Genomic DNA, 18,550 nt, shown 5'->3' with positions numbered 1-18,550 from the left:
GATTAACATCAGCACAGTTCAGTTATAGTTAAATGTTAAATAAATTTTATCAATCTGAGTAACGGGTTAAAATATATACCCCGTTCAAAATGGAATATGGAATTAAAAGAGTTTTAAAAAAGAAATTATTGTACATGAATATTTTTCACACACTGTTCTAAATATGACAATCCAGGATTAATATATGTTCAAGAGACATAACTTGACTAAATATTATTTTAGCAATTCGATAATTGATTTTAGGACTAGCAGGTGGTTAACTTTCTTCCTCGTACTTTATAATTATTATGCGAAGACATTTTCTTAAAATGTAAGAAAACGTTCTTTTACGTTTTTTTAATGTTTGTATACTACTTTTAATAAATGTTTTCGTCCTCTTAATTCTTTCATCAGTATCACTAATAGTGTGTTTATTTCCGTATAAATACTGTTTATGTCGAAGGAAGTATCCTTTGTTTTCACTAATTTGAACTGAAAAAAATTATTATACAGAGGAATAACATACTTTTCAAGCCATTCATCTTTTATGATTTTTTGTACAGAGTTACATAGTAGCAGATAGAACAAAATACATGGAGATAATACATAACATTCAAACAAACAAAGAATATAACATTTTTCCTATTTACTAATGAAAGATAAAAGACGCAACCCATAAGAAATAGAAAAAAAGATTTTCTTAAACTAAAAGAGAATAAAAACAAAAACGATCCCAACTAAAAGATATAAGATATTAAATATATTATTTTTCTCTTAATTTTTAGTAACAACTATTTTTTAAGAGTAGAATTTCAAATCCTTTTTCACTAAATAATAAGTGATACTTTTAAATTATATATTATTAACTTTCACTCACTTTTATTATAAAGATTTTTATGGTGTGAACTATAAAGGGTGATTTTTAAAATAATCACTATTCATTATAATATGTAATAGATTATAGTAAACACGTAATTACTTTTTCTTCACATTTAATTTAGAACATATTCTTTGTATCTCTGTTTATACTTTTATCATATCTTTATAAGTATAAAAATTCTTTATATTTTTATTATTACTAGCGGAAACATGACAATCCGTATTTTTTATTTTTATAATAATTAAATATTTTTTATATATTAAAATTATATTGCTAGTTATTTCTTTTATCAAAAGTTCAAAAATTAATTAATTAGTGTCTTAGTTATAATTAATTTTTAAAATATTCTTATATCTAAATTTAGGCATAATTCCTAATAACTATATAATTTAGGATAATTTAGAAAATATAATTTGCATCTTACCAAATTTATAATATTAAATTAATTTAACTATCACTAACATTCTTAATTAGTATGAAATTAAGTATAAGTTAAATTTTTGTCTAAGTACAGAAATTATTTACTTTTGTTTTAGAACATATTCAACATCCTCCCATTTTTTAAATGCTGAGTACATATACTTATGTGTTAATTTTTCTTGATCAGTAAAGTTTCAACATGCTGGCATACTTAATTTATTTTAGTTTTTATTGTAGTTTGGGAACATGTTGGACACAAATTAGAAAAATGAGAGTTTGCAGTTGTACAACATTCTTAATAACATTTTCAGAACTTTACATAACATCTTGCTTAATAAATAAAGAAAATATTTATACACTCACTCAACATATATTCCTGCTTTAGTATATAGAAGTCAAGTAAATTTTCACTACACGGTATAATTAAGAGTAGAGAGAACTTATAAGTTGCTTGGAAAAAGAAAGCCAAAGCAAATAGATATAAACCTAATTGCTTCACAATCTTACAATGGAAAAATAGTCATTTTCTCATTGCAAATGACAAAAACAAATAGGTCATAAAATGACAAACATTAAATATAGGTACAATTATAATAAAGCAAATGAATGACTTTGTCCACCAAACTTGAGTAATCGTATCCAAAACACGTTGTTCTTTCTCATGTCTCAATTACTCACAAAATATGCAGGTTAATAATTAATATTATGGTACTTCAGAAACACCACGTCACATGATAAAACCCACCCAATAAATTTTTTAATTCAACATTGCCAACCTTAGCTAATTCTCTATTTTAAGTTATCAAAATTATATACAGTTACATGGAGACAAAACAAATGCTCCATAAATCTGAATTATGAAATAATGTTTGAGGGTCATATAGTAAAGGAGAGATTTTTACCGTAATATAACTAATAAATAATAGAAAAATCATTAATTTAAGAATAATGCCCAAAAAGAGAGGGAGAGAGAAGTAACAATAAATTCCAAAAACAGAAGAAACCACCCAAAAAGAGTATTCCAGATTACTATAGTTATCTAAGTGAAAATACAACACTCCACTTATTCTTGAATTAAAATCCATTTTTAATTCTTTCTATCTACATAAATAAAAATAAATAAGAAACATGGATGATTAAACAATGGAAATAAAGACACAACATGATTCATTTGAATTTTTTTTTTTATTTTCTATTTTTCTAAACTCATCAGTTAGTTTTTTTTTTTCTCATTTCCTTCTTCACAAAATCCCTAATTAGGTTTGTGAGAATTCCACCCATGATTCCACCATCTACATTGCAAAATCACACAATTGATTAAGTTTATCAACAACACGTATGACCCTTTTGTGTTATTTATCAGAACTCACATTAATAATAAAATGCACCATCAACTATGCACAGTGAAGAATATAATAATAACAATTATAATTATTTAATAATATAAAATAATTGAAATTAAAATAATAGTAATAATAATAATAAAAATAATCCTCGAACTGGAGAAAAAAATAGTTACTCGTCGCCTGAGAGATTCGAACTCTCGCGGGGAAACCCCATGTACTTAGCAGGCACACGCCTTAACCACTCGGCCAAAGCGACGTTGTTGATACAACATTCTTACTATCATTTATTAACACAATTTACATACTTTAGACTTCAAGTTACTTTCAACTGGAGCGACCTAGAAGAGATATCTCCTTAGTTGAAACTAAGGACCAAAACCTTATTTAGCTCCAAATCCGACCCTTATAAGTGAAGAAAAACCAATTATTAAAAAATGAATAGTTAGTAACAAGCATCATTTAATAATCTTTTTCTGTCATTAATAGAAAACAATTGCAAGTTTTAAATTGGTATTAAAATCAGTGTTTTCATCCTCTAATGGTTGAGAGGGAGGGAGAAACACTGAGCATCATCCTTTCCCAATTTCTTTCAGCTATGGTACACAATTCCATTGATAAATATGATATACAACTACATGCAGTTGCCAACATACAAAAAGTATTAACAAAAATACATTGGAAAATTAGTTTTTTCAATTATAACTTTGTTGTCTCTTATTTTTGTTGAGGGAACAGAAGTATCATAAAAACTTTTGGATCATTTCTCTGACTTCTTCAATGACTAGCCAGGCCTTATGGCCTCCAATCACTTCTGCTTTCATCTCTCCATCTTTCCACAGCTGCAAACAATTCACGTTTTCCCTTTTATTTTCCTACTATTGGATGTCTAAATCATCCTTTCTAGTCACAAAAATTAACTTAGTGGGAGACTCACCTGAATTGTTGGCATTTTCTGCATAATGCAGAACAACAAAACAAACAACAGTCAAAATGAGCACACAACATTATGCAACACGCTTTTACTGAAATAATTAAGAATGAAAATTCATACTTACAGATATGTTGCCTCTCTTGACTAGAGTCTGGGGTACTTTATTCACATCCACACAGTAAAATTTGACTCTGAAACATGCAAGGATAAGAAAACAAATGAATGAGTAGCAACATACGTTTGCTTTGGATTAACAAAGACAATGGAATATTATACACAGTCTCTTCAAATGTCATAACTATTATGTGTATAATGTTCGAACAATTAAGCTAGAATTCATGATTTCCAAGTGCTCACTTCAAGTGTTATATGTAGCTATGCAGAATTGATATTAGATTAATATAGTTTTGCTTTAAAGGAAAATATCAAAGAACTGAAGAAGACACAATGAGCAGTTTACTTGTTTTGATATTCAGCTGCTAATTTTTCCACCTTGGGCTTCAAATAGATACATTTCCGACACCAAGTAGCCATCCTACATTACAAAAATAAGCACAAGTAATCAAATCAACTTATATATCCTCAAAATCATTGTATATCTTGTTATATTTTAAAAAATTAAAATTTCCTAATTCTTTAGTTAAAATATTTAGTGGTTATCAATGATTCTATATTTTACTAACTGAATTACACGAAACAAAATCTTGAGGGAGAAAATGATGAGAGAGTTATTGAGTAAGGAACTAACAATAGAAAAAGTTGCAGACAAGATGAACTGCAGAGAGAGAAAGTACGAACCAATCAATGAGGATAGGTTGGGAGTTGTCGTGGGCAAGAAGAAGAATTTGATCAAGGTGGTCGGAATCATTGATTTCTTCCATCTGCAACTCACTTGATTTTGACAAATCTGGCCACATCGCTTCCACACGCAAATTTCTCCTTTTCATCTTTCTTTCTCTGTGTCTGCTTCCAACCCATATGTTCTCACACCCACCACTCCTGTGACAAAAGAGATACCCTCTCCCACTCACCAAGCACTGTGTCCACTGTTCATCTCTCTGATAAACCTCTCTGTACACAAACTGTGAACACGCCCCTATTACAGACATACCCTTTTGCACTCCAAGCTTTCCTCTTTACAACACACAAGCCAATCAAGAAAATGATATTGTTTATTGCTAAGGAAAAAGGAACACAATCGTTCTCCCAGGTTCCTTAGGTTTAGGGGACAGAACATGGACTTAGGTTGTTGTCTCAGATTCCGTGAAGCTGGTTTGAGAAAATCAATAAATAATGTTTGGTTTTATAAAAAAAAAAGTTCAGAAAAATGGCGCAACACAAGGGGAAGAAGGCTTATCCAAAAGGTGTGTTAAGAAAGACAGAGAAAAATATCTTATATACATATATATAAATCCGAAGGGTAAAGAATTTTTGGCCCAAGCATTTCGGATAAAGCTCCGATCCTTATTTTATGAGGCATTTCAATGGAAAATTATTCTGTGTGCATTACATTTTTTTCATGTAATTTTTATTTTTCCTTACATTGTTTTTGCTCTAAAATTTTAGCAGTTTATATTATCAAATGTTTATTAATTTTAAAATTAAGGTATGCTAGTAAAATCTCCATAATCAAGACTATATAACCATTTAACGAAATAGAAAATTATTTTATGCTTTTTATTTTAAAATAAAAATAAAACACCTTGTTACCATTACTTTTTTTATTGACACATAATAATTCATCTTTTTGACAAACTTATTCGTTGATAATGTTTTACTTAGTACAAATTGATATTTATTTAAATATTTGTTTTTGACGATGATATTTAATATTTAACAATAGATTTTATTTTAACACAACTATTTAAAAATAACAATATAGAATAGGATGACAATCCAACTTGTCCATGTGAGTATTATCAAAGCATGTCCTAATTTTTTATGAGTTGCATAATGGTATAAATATGAGTAATTGCTGTCTCTTTCGGTTATATTACTCATCCTCATCTAGAATTATCAAAACATCTTTAATAATTTATTAAGTAACCTAAAATACTTACATTAATTCTTTTTTTTCTTTTTTTAAACTTATTTCTATGATATATATTTAATCATTTGTACTCTTTTATGTAATTATTCAACTTTTATTCAATTGTTATTTGATACTCTCATTTGATATTTATACAATTGTAATTGTTGAACAAGATGTTTTGATGTCTCCAAATTTATGTGAAAAGCTTGAAGACCTTCTTGTTGGGTGAGTGTGTTGTCTAGTAGTTTTTAACTTGTTAATTTACTCCTTAAGATGATCCAAGCTCATTTGAATGTTTATCTTTATGAAAGGTGAGTTTTCTAAAAGGGTTGTGAAATTTTAACTTATTGAAATGTCGAAACAACCCGTTGTCTGAGACTTAGTGATTTTCAAAATGATTTGGAAAAGTTTTGCTTAATTTTGTCTTTGTTGTAAAAAAGAAACAACGGTTATTTAGATAAAACACTGATTGTTTTTATTAAAACCTTAATAGGAAATTATTTCAATCGATTGTTTTGGGAAACAATCTGTTGTTTTCATAACAAAATTTTGTTATGTACTTTAAACTGTTTTAAATGTTTCCAACTACTTCTGGTTTTTTATCTAACAGCTTCGACCAATTGATTGAGGTTATATAAAGGTTGTTTAACATTCTTTTGAATTCACTAAGAAAGAGAGATTACTTAAAACGTTTTTCAAGAATTCAAAAGTTTTGGATCATCTCAAGTGTGTGGAATAAGATTGGGGTTTGTATACTTTTGAAGTATAAGCTTTGTAATATCCAGGTGTATTCTATTCTCTTCTCTTTGGACATTGTATTTCTGTGTGTTCTTGTATAAGGCAGTTTCAGAAAAGCTTTTCTGAAAACTATGGTGTTGCCCAGGAGTGGTGTGTGTTCTTGAGGGGTTCAAGATAATCACTCTTGGTGTGTGTTTTGTAATCTAGGTTTGATTACAAAGTGAATTCTCAATGGTTAGCTGATGACGGAATGTAGCTCTTGATTAAGAGTGAAACAGTATAAACCTCTTAAACAACAGGTTGATTTTCTCTATCTCTAGCAAATTGTTTTAACTTGATTACAACCGGTTAAACAACAGGTTGATTTTCTAGAAATAACCTTAAAACAAAATTTTTATTGAGTTGAACATAAAACCAATTGATTGATTTTTCAGAATTTTTTCCTTTACCTTCAAACTTTGCGGAAATCTTGTGAAAACAATTTACCTCATCTTGTTTAGACCATTAGTTCTAAGAGTAATTTTTTTCTTGATATTCAAAATTGAAAAAAAAGAAAATACATATTTTTTTGACATTGAATATTTGATAATATAATCTTTCTTTTATTATGATTTTTTATAAATATTTTAATTAGTATTTAGAAGTAAAGGGCCTTGTACACATATCTGGTACAAATGAGGATAACAAAAGAAAAATCATATGAAGATTATAATAATTTTTTACTTCAAAAATGGAAATGAGATAGTAAAATTTACACTAATATTGTTTCGCCATATATAGAATATATTATAAAATAAATATATTTGAAAATATTAAATTGACTTAGGAATGGACAAAAAATTCACTTTTGTCAAATTGTTCCATTTCTACACTACACTAATCCATTAAAAATTCATTTATTTAAATCCAGTTTTTAGTTTGATCCATATTTTATTATATTTTCATAGCAGATATCCATTTTGTTTATAAGGATGTTCAAAATTAAAAAATCCAAATCTCCAATCCAAATTCTCTATTCTATCCAAATCATCTTTCTATACTTTCTCTCATTTCTGGTTTTCTCTCTCTCTTTCTCTCTCTCCTGCACCTCTTATTCACTTTTTAAAATTTTAGTTGCTCTCTCTCTCTTGGTTCCACCTCTCTCTCAATTTCCTGCACCTCTTGGTTCCACCTTTTATTCACTTTTTTTAATTTTAGTTACTCTCACACACACGTTACATTATTATGCAATCAAGTTTTAACTTTATGGTATATTTTAATGCTAAAAATGTATATATTATGTTATCTTTAATTTTTTTTAGTTTTATTAAATTATAACTTTATTATATTTTCTTAATATTTATATAATATTATAACTTTTTTATATATATTATTATATTAATATTATGTTAATTTTTTAAGAAAACATGATTTTTTAACTTACATTTTAAATATTTTATAAAAATTAAAAATTTGTCACAACCATCACATCACTTACAAACTTTAACAAATTTTACCCACAAATTCATTTTTTTCTTATTTTTTCTCTCAAAATAATTTCAAATTCACTTTCTTAAATTATTACACATTCACTTTTAATTCAAACAAAAACATTAGGAAAGTGTTAATTCATTTATAGTATTCCCAAAAAGGATTACTTCTCCTTTAAGGAGGATATGAGTGATCAAGTTTGAAAATATTTAAGAACTATTTTATGATTTCACACTTTTTTTTGGTATATGAAGAAAAGACCTTCATTCCATGTTGAATTTTATTAATAAATATGACTCCCATTAATATTGAGAAATATAAAAAAAAATCCTCAAACGCAGTTTTTTTTTAAACTTTGGGTTCATATTGTAAAGAATTTTCGAATTAATTCGAAAATATATTTGAGATTACATAATTTAAATTTAATTTTTTTATTTTTAAATTGTACAATCTGATTTTTTTTAATTAATTAACTCAAAATTAACTTTTTGTTCACCACGAAAGCCTATTTTCTCCTGTCCACAAAGCAGTGTGAAAATGAAGAATTTGACAAAAATATGCATGTTCTCAAGTATGCATATAGCCATGGCCTTGAATGGTGTCATGTTCAGGTATGCATGTTCACAATGGTGCCATAGCCAATCCTGCATCTAAAATGAAGCAAAAATATGGCAAGAGATATAAATTATAAAGAGTAAAATGAGTATTTCAAAAGGATTAGGAGTGTGGGAAGAAAATATGAAGGTGTATAAAGTAATTTTCTTCACTGAAGTGTAAGAAGTTGGGCTGTTATAACTACTACAAATGGGCTTTAATTATATTATTTAAATTAAATCATATTATATTATTAAATGAAGTTGTTAAATAGATGCTATATTAAAAAGATGTAAAAGTATAACTTTTCTTTGTAATTCATTCGTCTTATTCATGTTAACCCTTAAATTCAAATATATAATATAATCTTAAGAACATAGAATAATAACGATAAGAATATCATCCTTATTTTTATCTTGATAACTCCGATTAGAAACATAATTAAGGATTTTTTTTAAGTTATCCGTTTTCAAACTACGTATCTTCATACACTATTTTTAACCTACAGCTCACTTATCGATTTATATATATATATATATATATATATATAGTGTTTGCCTATAATTTATGATTATTAATAATTTGATTTTTTAACTTTTTTACATACATATTATTTTATATTTTTATTCTTACATATTTTGTTTTTTTATTGTATACAGGAAACTACTCACTTATAACAATTAATAATCTGAATTATTTTTGTAACTACCTTTATACACATTTTATTTTATATTGTAAGTGCTCCTAATGTATAATGAATATGCCCAATTGTCATCTATATCAAAATTGAATAATTATTTATAACTCATAATTTTCGGAATTTCAAATTCAAAAGTCAGTATTCAAGTATTTATTTATTTATAAATATTTATTTACTTAGTCTTAAATACCAGAGAGAATACGTAATTCAATACTCTACTATTTATTATATTATTTATAAAAAAAATAGTTGTAAATAGATATCTCTTCGATTAACAAAATATAATTTGATTTTAAGACTATTTTTTTTATGTACATATCTTTTATAACTTTAACCGATATTTTAGTAACTATTTTGACTATTTTTTATGTACATATTTTTTTATCGTTTTCTTTTATCATAAAAGAAAGTGAGAGCATATATTAGCTTCCGGAGAATGAAAAGTTTTAGTATAATTAGTTATTCATTCCGTGATTTCTAATGGATATATATAAAATAAAAGTAGTTTGTGTAAGATATCTTACTATTTTTAATTATACTTGCTCATTTTTATTTGAATCTTTTATTAATTTTTTTAATGTTCTTTTTTATGCTTCTAATTTACATCAATTTTAATAATTTAAAATACTTTTAATATATCAAAATTCGTATAGCTTAGAAGCATAAAAAAGTTGGACTTGATTTTTTAGATCAAACTGGTCATAATTATAAATTATACAACCATCGATATTTCAGTCAAGGAAATGACAATTTAACTTAACATAAGTTATCTTGATAAAGTTTGTTATTTATTATTTGTTAGTTTGGTTTTGGGTTAGCTTAGTTTGTTTTCAAGTTAGTTTATTTTGGGTATTTTTCTGTTTGCTTATTTTTCCTTTTATATAATATACCTTGTATTTTCTAAACACACTGAATAGTAAATACTTTTATCTTTTTTCATGTTCATTGTCTTTTTCTTCTATTTTCAATTAGGGTTCATCTTGCACCTTTTTTTTCTTCTCTTCATTCTCTTACAAAAGTTGAATATTTCCCGTACACAATTACCTTCTTCTCCAACACTATTTTAGCTTTAAAATTTAAACTCTAAACCTTAAACTTTATTATATATTTTACGAAAGTGTATTAAAAGTAATTATAAATATATAAATTTTGATATAAAAATTACTATACATCAAATTATTACATAGAGCGATACAAGATTATAAACATGCAAAATTAACATAGAGATGACTAAAATTTGATGATAAATAAACATTTGAAGATTCTAAACTCTAATTGTTTGTTTATTATAAAGATATATTTGTGGTAATTTAACTTATCTGGAATCGTGAGAGTTTAATTATGTGTAATCAAAATCAATCCAATAGAATCTGAAGATTGTTTTGGAATTAGAATGAGTCAAATGCATAATTACTTAGTCCATTTAGTAGTTTCAAACACTGATTGATGTCATTTGATTAGTTGACAATGAATTATTGACTGTATTAAAATATTTGAATAATATATAATAAACAATATCACTAATACCTTTTGAATCATCAATAAAATAAAAAAACAAATCATTGCATAGTTTACAAACCCGTGATCAATTTTAGGTTATACGACAGAACAGCAGTGGTCCTTCTGTCTGTTAGTATTGTATTTATTATATCGCAATTCAATCATTACAAATAAACTTCTCTCATCTCCATACTCTCTTAACATGCAATTATTATAGAATAAAACTTATTTTGGGACAAAATCTAGATAATTTCAAACTTCTTTGTGCACTATGATTTGGTGTTATTAAGGTATCGATCTCATAGTAGAGATAATAAGAAAATGTTTGGGCGGAGTCCAAGAATTATAAAGCAGTGTTGTGATGCCAAAGGGAAAAAGTTAAAGACACGAAGCTTCTCCAAAGATACATGGGAAATCAATAACCTAATTGGTTCTTTTTCAACCTTGTGTAAGTCTTTTTTTTCCTTATTTACAATGCCCTATGCCTTTTGCAACTTTTCTTTTTTGGTGTGGAGGAAAAAGGAAAGAGGATATTCTGGAAATTAAATACTTATTTATTTGTGCATCTTAAACCATGTTCATAATTATAATATGGAAGGTAGAAGAAACAGGTTTTTGAATAAAATGACTATGCAACATTAGTGATATATTGGTAAATTTTGTCTTAGAAATAAAAAAAAAATGTTACTTCGACAATTATTCAGACAAAAACACCAATTTTTTTTTAATTTACCATATCAATTATGACCTACACCCAACACGATAAAAAAAATATTTGTTTTACTCTTATTTTTTTAGATATTTATATCCACAACACAAATAAGACAGTTTTTTGGATATACAAATTCAAAACTGAAATGTGTCTTCTAGAAGCATAATGATGTTTTCTAGATGTTAAAATCCAGAAAAATCACAGATAATTTTGAATTTAAAAATAAATGATGGGTTGCAGATCAATATTGATATGTTGCAGCCAAATTTTTTAATTTTTTTTAGCAGTTGTAATCTAAAATAATTATCAATTCTCTATATACCATAACTATTATCCTAAGATCTGAATGGGAAGTGCATAAGCATTGGTTGGTAAGTTTGGGTGAAATGCAAGAACAAAAATAGTAGTAATTTTGAGCATGCTTGGTCTGACTCAGAGTGAAAGAGTCAGTGAGAAGTATGTGTTTTCTTAGAAATAATAAGGTCGGTGGATCAACCTACCTTTTATTTATTTTTTCTTTCTTTTATAATTATGCTAATTCATATTTTGAATTTGGTCTAAAAAAAAAAACTGAATTGTAAAAGTGAACATGGTGGAGTCCAGTTGGCTGTTACTTTTTCTGAACCACATGAAATAGCTTTTTTTATAAATATTTATAAAAAGTAAATTTATTTATTTGAGTAACAGTCAAATATAAATATAAAGAAATATTAACATTTTTATAAGTTAGTTTATGTATAACCTACTTTTTAATATCTAAAATAATTTTTGTTTATAAATTCTTTTATTTTTTTTTATATATGTTCCTGCTAACATTGCTTCTGTTGTCACGTGAAGGTTTAGAAATCTCACACGTCTCTAATTTCTCATTAATAATATACTTCGTTTCCGATCTAGCAGAAAAATCATGTCTAGAAACTGTTGTTTTTTTTAACAAAACTTACCTATAAAATCATTGGTATTGTAGGTTTTGTTCTTTAATTATATTTAAAATTTTATCTTAATACTATGTACTTTATTAAATATGTTGTAATTGTTAAAAATAAAATTTTAAACACAATTAAAGAAAACATTAGTAATATTATCTATAACACTGTAGGCATATTTTTTCTATTATTTATTTACGACAAAGCTTTATCTTTCCTCAAATCTTCGCACGCTTTTCCATCAAAAAATAATTCCCGCCACACCTTTTTATACGTTCCTTTCTTTCCGTAATGTCTAAAGTTTTAATATAAATATTAAAAAATTATAATTACTATTTTAAACTACATAAAATATTATGTGGCTTTCGAATGTATTTTTTTAATCAGTTACTCATTTATTCCTATTCCTACTGTCCTATTAGGTGAAATATGGTCTTATATAGAAAATATTTGTTCATGTTTTGAGAATTATACATTTTTTTTTCTTATTGAAGGAGATATGATCGTAGTCTGGAACGATGAGGCATATTACTTTATTAGCCTTGAGAATTGCAATACACATCTACATGATCAAGTTATTCTTTTTAAGGGAGATAAACCTCTCACACATCAGGATTTAACTAAAAAGTTGCAGCCGGTGTGGAAGGTTCTTGGACCATATGGAAAACAATCCCTCTTGGAAAAGGTTTTTATGAGTTTGAGTTCGCTTCTATAGAAGACATGCGATGGGTCCTCGGAATGGGTTCCTTGAAGTTATCTTCGGGTTTCTTAAGACTGTTTGTCTGGACAAAAAACTTTATTCTGGCTACTATGAAGAGTACCAAAGCTCAGGTCTGGATTCAAATCCACAAATTGCCTTTGGAGTATTGGAAACCAAGGGTGATTTTTTTCCATCATCAGAGGTCTTGGTACTCCTTTGTCTTTGGATGAAAGTACTACGAGAAAGAATAGGGGTATGTTTGCTAGAGTCCTGGTGGATATTGATATGTTGTCCCCTCTTCCCGATCACATATGGGTTGAACGTCCAGACTATACTTTTGTAGCTGGTGTAGAATATTAATGACTCCTTCCTTTTTGCTCTCATTGTAAGATGATAGGACATGAGCTTGCTCAGTGCGGGGTGATTCATGCTCAGGGTTGTGTTCCTGGGCCTCAACATAAACCTTCTGAGAAGATATCTGATGAACGGAATCAGGGGAGGACCACGGTTCCTAAACAACGTAAAGAGTATCAGAAGAAAGTTCTGCAACCGAAGCTCGTGGTAGGCCCCACATTGAACATTGATGTTCCTGGCGAGGCTAATGCAGGGTCCCCCTTGGGCCACATTGCTTATGATAAACCAGGCAGAGTGGAGGATGATTTTGCTGATATGCCTCCTCTTAAGGATGCCTCAGATCATAAATCCAGGCAGGGGTTGTCCCTTCACACATCGGATTTCCCAGATCAGAAGATGTTACCTGCTATTATGCAAGCGAATGACTCACAGTCTCATGAGCCTATTGAGGATCATAATGTGGAGGTCCGGGCTCCTGTGGCGGTACCATCTTCATTGTGTCCCACCTCTCCTCGGAGGGCTAAATCACCTGCAGATTCTACAACACCAATTAATACGCCAATTGATGGTCATCACGAGGAGATCTCTGCAATTGTGACTGTACCATCCCCATCATTGGTCCTGCAAAATCATTTTTCCTCTCTCGAGGGTTTGGACTCCACAGATGTGGGAGGTGATCCTTATATTGTTACGAATCCTATTGATGATCATCATGTGGAGGTCTTTGCTCTTGTGATTGTTTCTACCTCTCCTCGGAGGGCTAAATCACCGGCAGGTTCTAACATACCAACTACAAATCTAATTGATGGTCATCATGTGGAGGTCTCTGCTATTATAATTGTACCACATTCGTCGCCTCATACATCCCCTCGGAAGGCTAAACCTCTTGGGGATGTTAAAGCACTATGGTTGATCTTGCAAAATCACTTTTCCTCTCTTGATGGCTTGGAAACTACAAATGTTGTTTCAAAATTTGGGGTTGATCCTAATGAGATGGATGAGGATGACAGTGATATTGGGGAGGAAATAGTTTGCACTAAAATAAAACCAGGGAGACCACCTAAGGAGACTGGTAAATCCAAAAAAACTGTTAAGACAATCCTCTCCACAACGTCACAATGAAGGTCTCTTCATTTTTCTAGAATGTTAGAGGACTGGGAAACCACAAAATTGTGGAGATGTTGATTAGTTTACTTAAACTACATAAACCCCTTCTGGTTTTTCTTGCTAAACCTAAGGTGTCGTACACTAATGCTTTTGAAGTCCTTTTCAAATCTATTAATATGCATTTGGTGGCTATGTCTCCTATTGTTAATAAAGTTGCTAAGCTTTGGTGTTTGTCGATTCCTACTTTGGTCTGAAATTTCTTGGTAAATGAACAGTTTATTTCTATAACTTGCCATTTGCATGATAAATGTTTTAACTTTGCAGGTGCTTATGGTGCTAACGTATACGTGGCTAGACGATTTTTGTGGAGGGATCTTAGTTCCTTCATAGGGCCTTGGTGTATTATGGGAGATTTTAATATTGTGCTCTCGGTAGATGACTGTAAAGGGGGGTGGCTTCTAATCAGGTTTCTTGTAATGAATTCCTTGATTGGATTAACTCTAATGATCTTTCTTGCATGACTTTTACTGGAACTTGTTATACTTGGTGTAATGGAAGGAGAGGGTTGCATAGTATTCATAGAAGACTGGATAGAGCGTTATGTAACGGAGTGTGTCTGGATGCACGAGATTTTTGTACTTATCAGGTTCTTGTTAAAAATTGTTCTGATCATTCCCCTATACTTGCTAGTCTTGCTAGTAATTATTTGAGGAAGGTTAGTAATTTTCGTTTCTTTTCCATGTGCTTCAGGATAAATCATGTTTGAAGCTTATTCACGATTCTTGGGATAATAAGGTTGTTGGGTGTCCTATGTTTATTTTACAACATAAGTTAAAATTTTTGAAAATTGAGCTCCGTGACTGGAATAAAAATTCTTTTGGTAATGTTCACAATTTTGTTCTTCTTAAGCAGGGTCTCCTCCTTGGTATTCAACAAACCTTAAAGACTGTTAGTATGTCTGATATTAATGGGCTTCTCTATCAAGAAAAGATCGCTAAGGAGGAGTTTGATCAGGCTCTTCATTGTCAGTATTTGTTTTGGAAAGAAAGGGCTAAGATGTTTTGGTTTAAAGACGGGGATAGAAATACTGCTTTTTTCCATGTTGTGGTCAAGAGGAGAAATAATTCTAGTGGGATTCATCGTCTACGAATTGACAATGTGGTTATTGAGGATCCTTAACTCATTGAGGAACATATTTTGGACTTTTGTAATGCTCTTTATGCTGAGTCTATGTCTCATGATCAAGATACATGCAATATGGAAGATTTTATTGGTACTTATATTCCTGAGTTGGTTTCCTCTAAGAAGAATATGATGTTGATTAAATGTCCTGATTTTTTGGAAATCAAGAATGTTGTTTTTAACCTTAATGGTAATAGTGCTTCTGGTCTTGATGGTTTTGGTGGTGTTTTCTATCATTCTTGTTGGTAAATTATTCACAAAGCCTTTGACACTCTGAGTTGGAGTTTTTTATTATTAGTTTTGTCACGCTTTGGTTTTCACCCCTTGTTTGTCGGTTGAATTAGTACTATTCTTCGTTAGTTATACTTTCTATCAGAATAAATGGCAGTTTGGTGGGTTTTTTTTCCTTGTAGTAGAGGTGTTAGACAAGGTGATGCTTTGTCTCCTCTACTTTTATATCTTACAGAGGAAGTTCTTAGTAAAGGTCTCTTAAAGCTTGTTTATGATAAGAAGATACTACATATGGCTAGTCTGCAAGGTTTTCTCACACTCTCTCATATTTTATATGCGGATGACATTTTTGTTTTCTATAGGTCAAATAATAAGTCTCTTAGAAATTTGAGTATTTTTCTTAAAACATATGGTGACTTCTCCGGTCAATATGTTAATAATTCTAAGAGTAGTTTTTTCACCATGGATAATTCTACAAGATTTGTCACCAAAATTCAACGTATTCTTTCTTGTAGTCATGGTTGTTTGCCTTTCACTTATTTAGGAGTGTCTATTTTTGTTGGTGCTCCAAGGGGTCGTTTTCTTCAACCTTTGGCTGATAAAGTCAAATTGAAGCTTGCTTCTTGCAAAGGTAAATCTCTTAGCATGATGGGTTGTGTTCAGTTGGTCAATACGGTGATTACGGGTCTTCTAGCTTATAGTTTTAATTTGTATAAATGGTTTGTCTCTTTTCTTAAGCAAGTTGAGCAGTGGTGTCAAAATTTTATCTGGACTGGTGATATTTTGAAAAAAAATGTATAGCTACTGTTAATTGGGCTACGATTTATTTTCCCTTTGAGAATGGAGGTTTGAAGATTATTAACCTTCACCATGAAAATAATGCATACCTTCTTAAGCTTGCTTGGAACTTTCCTTATAGCAATAGGCCTTGGTCTTTACTCTTGAAAGTCATGGTTCTTAAATTAAAATACGAGTTTCGAATGCTTTATACATCCTCATCTCTTTGGCCTGGAATTAAACAGTTTTATTCTATTATACTTGATTATACTTCTTGGACTGTTGGTACAAGTTCTTTTATTAATTTCTGGAATGATAAATGGTGTGTTACTACTTCTTTAGCAAATATTGTAGGATTATCTGATGGTGCTAGCATTCCGGATACAGTCTCTCAGCTTTGGGTAGGTGGTGATTGGAATATTCCATTGTTTTTACAGCAAATACCTCATCTTTTTAGTCATATCATGGTTAGGGCGAAACAAGATATTCCTAATTGGATTCTAGATGAGTCTGGTCTTTTCATTCTTAAATCAGCTAGGACTTTTCTCTTGGGTCCAGGAGTTCCATGTGGTTTGGGTAAATTTATTTGGTCTTCATATCTTCCGCCTTCCAAAACTCTTGTCCTTTGGAAAGTTTTTCATGGGCGACTTCCTACAGATTAACATATTCAAAATAAAGGTCTGCATATTTGTTCTATGTGTACGCTTTGTGAAGAGCATGAGGAATCTATTCAACATTTATTTTTTGAATGTTCTAATGCTTTGCGTATTTGGAGTTGGATCCTACTTCTCATTTCTCTAATAAGGATAATCTTCTCTATTTTATTAAGAGTGATGGTAGTCCTTTGGTTAAATTGATTAAGCTTGTTGTGATAACTTTTTCTATTTGGATGATATGGCGTATGAGAAATTATGCTCGTTTTCAGGATAAGATTGAGGTTTCTACGACAATTTCAGTTATTAAAGATTTAACTCGTCTAGTGGGTAATTCATCTAAAGCTTCAATGAAGAATGATATGTTGGATTTCAATGTGATCAAGTTTTTTTGTATTAATACTCGTACTGGTAAAGTTCTTCGTCCTCTTCTTGTTAGATAGGAGTTTCCTTCACCATGCTCGGTTAAAATTAACACTGATGGGGCTGTTAGGAGATATCCTGGTCTTGCTACTTGTGGAAGTATTTTTCGTAGGAGTATGAGGGAATTTATTGGAGCTTCCTATGCGTTTCTTGAAGTTCAGACTGCTCTGGTTGCTGAGTTTTATGGAGTTATACATGCTATGGAGGAAGATCAAAAGATGGGGCTTACTAATGTCTGACTAGAATGTGATTCTGGTTTGGTTTGTGTTGCGTTTACTACTAGGACCAATGTTCCTTGGATGTTTCGTAATTGATGGATTACTTGTCTTAATTACTGTGGGAAAATCAGGTTTAGGATTACTCATATTTTTCGTGAAGGGAATGCGTGTGCTGATAAGTTGGCTAATTTAATATTTATTCATAGAGAATCTTTTCATTGGTATATTAGGCTACCATCTAGTCTGTTCTTAGAATTATTTATGAATAGGTATAGTCTACCTATGTATCTTTTTTGTTAACATATGGGTTTTGGTCCAGTCCCCCCATATATTTTGTATTTTTTTTTTTTTAATAATTCTTTTTTTTCATGCGATGGCAAATGATTATTGTTACTCGAGGTGTCAGTATAGCTGAGATGTTAAGTTGCATAGTGATGCGTAACATGAAAGCTTTTATTTTTTTTAAAAAAAATAAGCTGCAACATTGTTGGAACAATTTGGTGCAATCTATGCATTTCTACATGACTATTTTCAACATAGTCATTGGGCGACCATTTTATTTGTTGTGCGATTTCATTTATTTGAAAACCTAAGATTTGAAAACCTAAGATGGATAACCATTTATTCGTTGAGTAAAATTTAATTCAATAAAATCTTGAGAATTTTGTTTGTTGGTA

The 18,550-nt window shown here is 29.6% G+C and overlaps 1 protein-coding gene and 1 non-coding gene across 2 annotated transcripts; both read right to left on the bottom strand.

Moving 5' to 3' along the window:
- Nucleotides 1-2,799: 2,799 nt before the first annotated feature.
- TRNAS-GCU (transfer RNA serine (anticodon GCU)) lies at nucleotides 2,800-2,881 on the bottom strand. The gene has a single exon. It is a non-coding gene; the product is annotated as a tRNA-Ser (tRNA).
- Nucleotides 2,882-3,200: 319 nt separating this feature from the next.
- LOC137814150 (thioredoxin-like 3-1, chloroplastic) lies at nucleotides 3,201-5,010 on the bottom strand. The gene is made up of 5 exons (XM_068616732.2): nucleotides 4,355-5,010; nucleotides 4,017-4,091; nucleotides 3,681-3,747; nucleotides 3,560-3,577; nucleotides 3,201-3,464 (listed from the first exon to the last, which is right to left on the bottom strand). The coding sequence occupies exons 1-5, from the start codon at nucleotides 4,663-4,665 to the stop codon at nucleotides 3,366-3,368; spliced, it is 570 nt and encodes a 189-aa protein (XP_068472833.2). The 5' UTR covers nucleotides 4,666-5,010; the 3' UTR covers nucleotides 3,201-3,365.
- Between the last annotated feature and the right edge of the window lie 13,540 nt (nucleotides 5,011-18,550).

The sequence above is a fragment of the Phaseolus vulgaris genome, chromosome 1 (genome assembly GCF_051622355.1).
Source record: "Phaseolus vulgaris cultivar YP4 chromosome 1, ASM5162235v1, whole genome shotgun sequence".
Lineage (NCBI taxonomy): Eukaryota > Viridiplantae > Streptophyta > Magnoliopsida > Fabales > Fabaceae > Phaseolus > Phaseolus vulgaris.
This window is presented reverse-complemented; position numbering and strand designations above follow the sequence as displayed.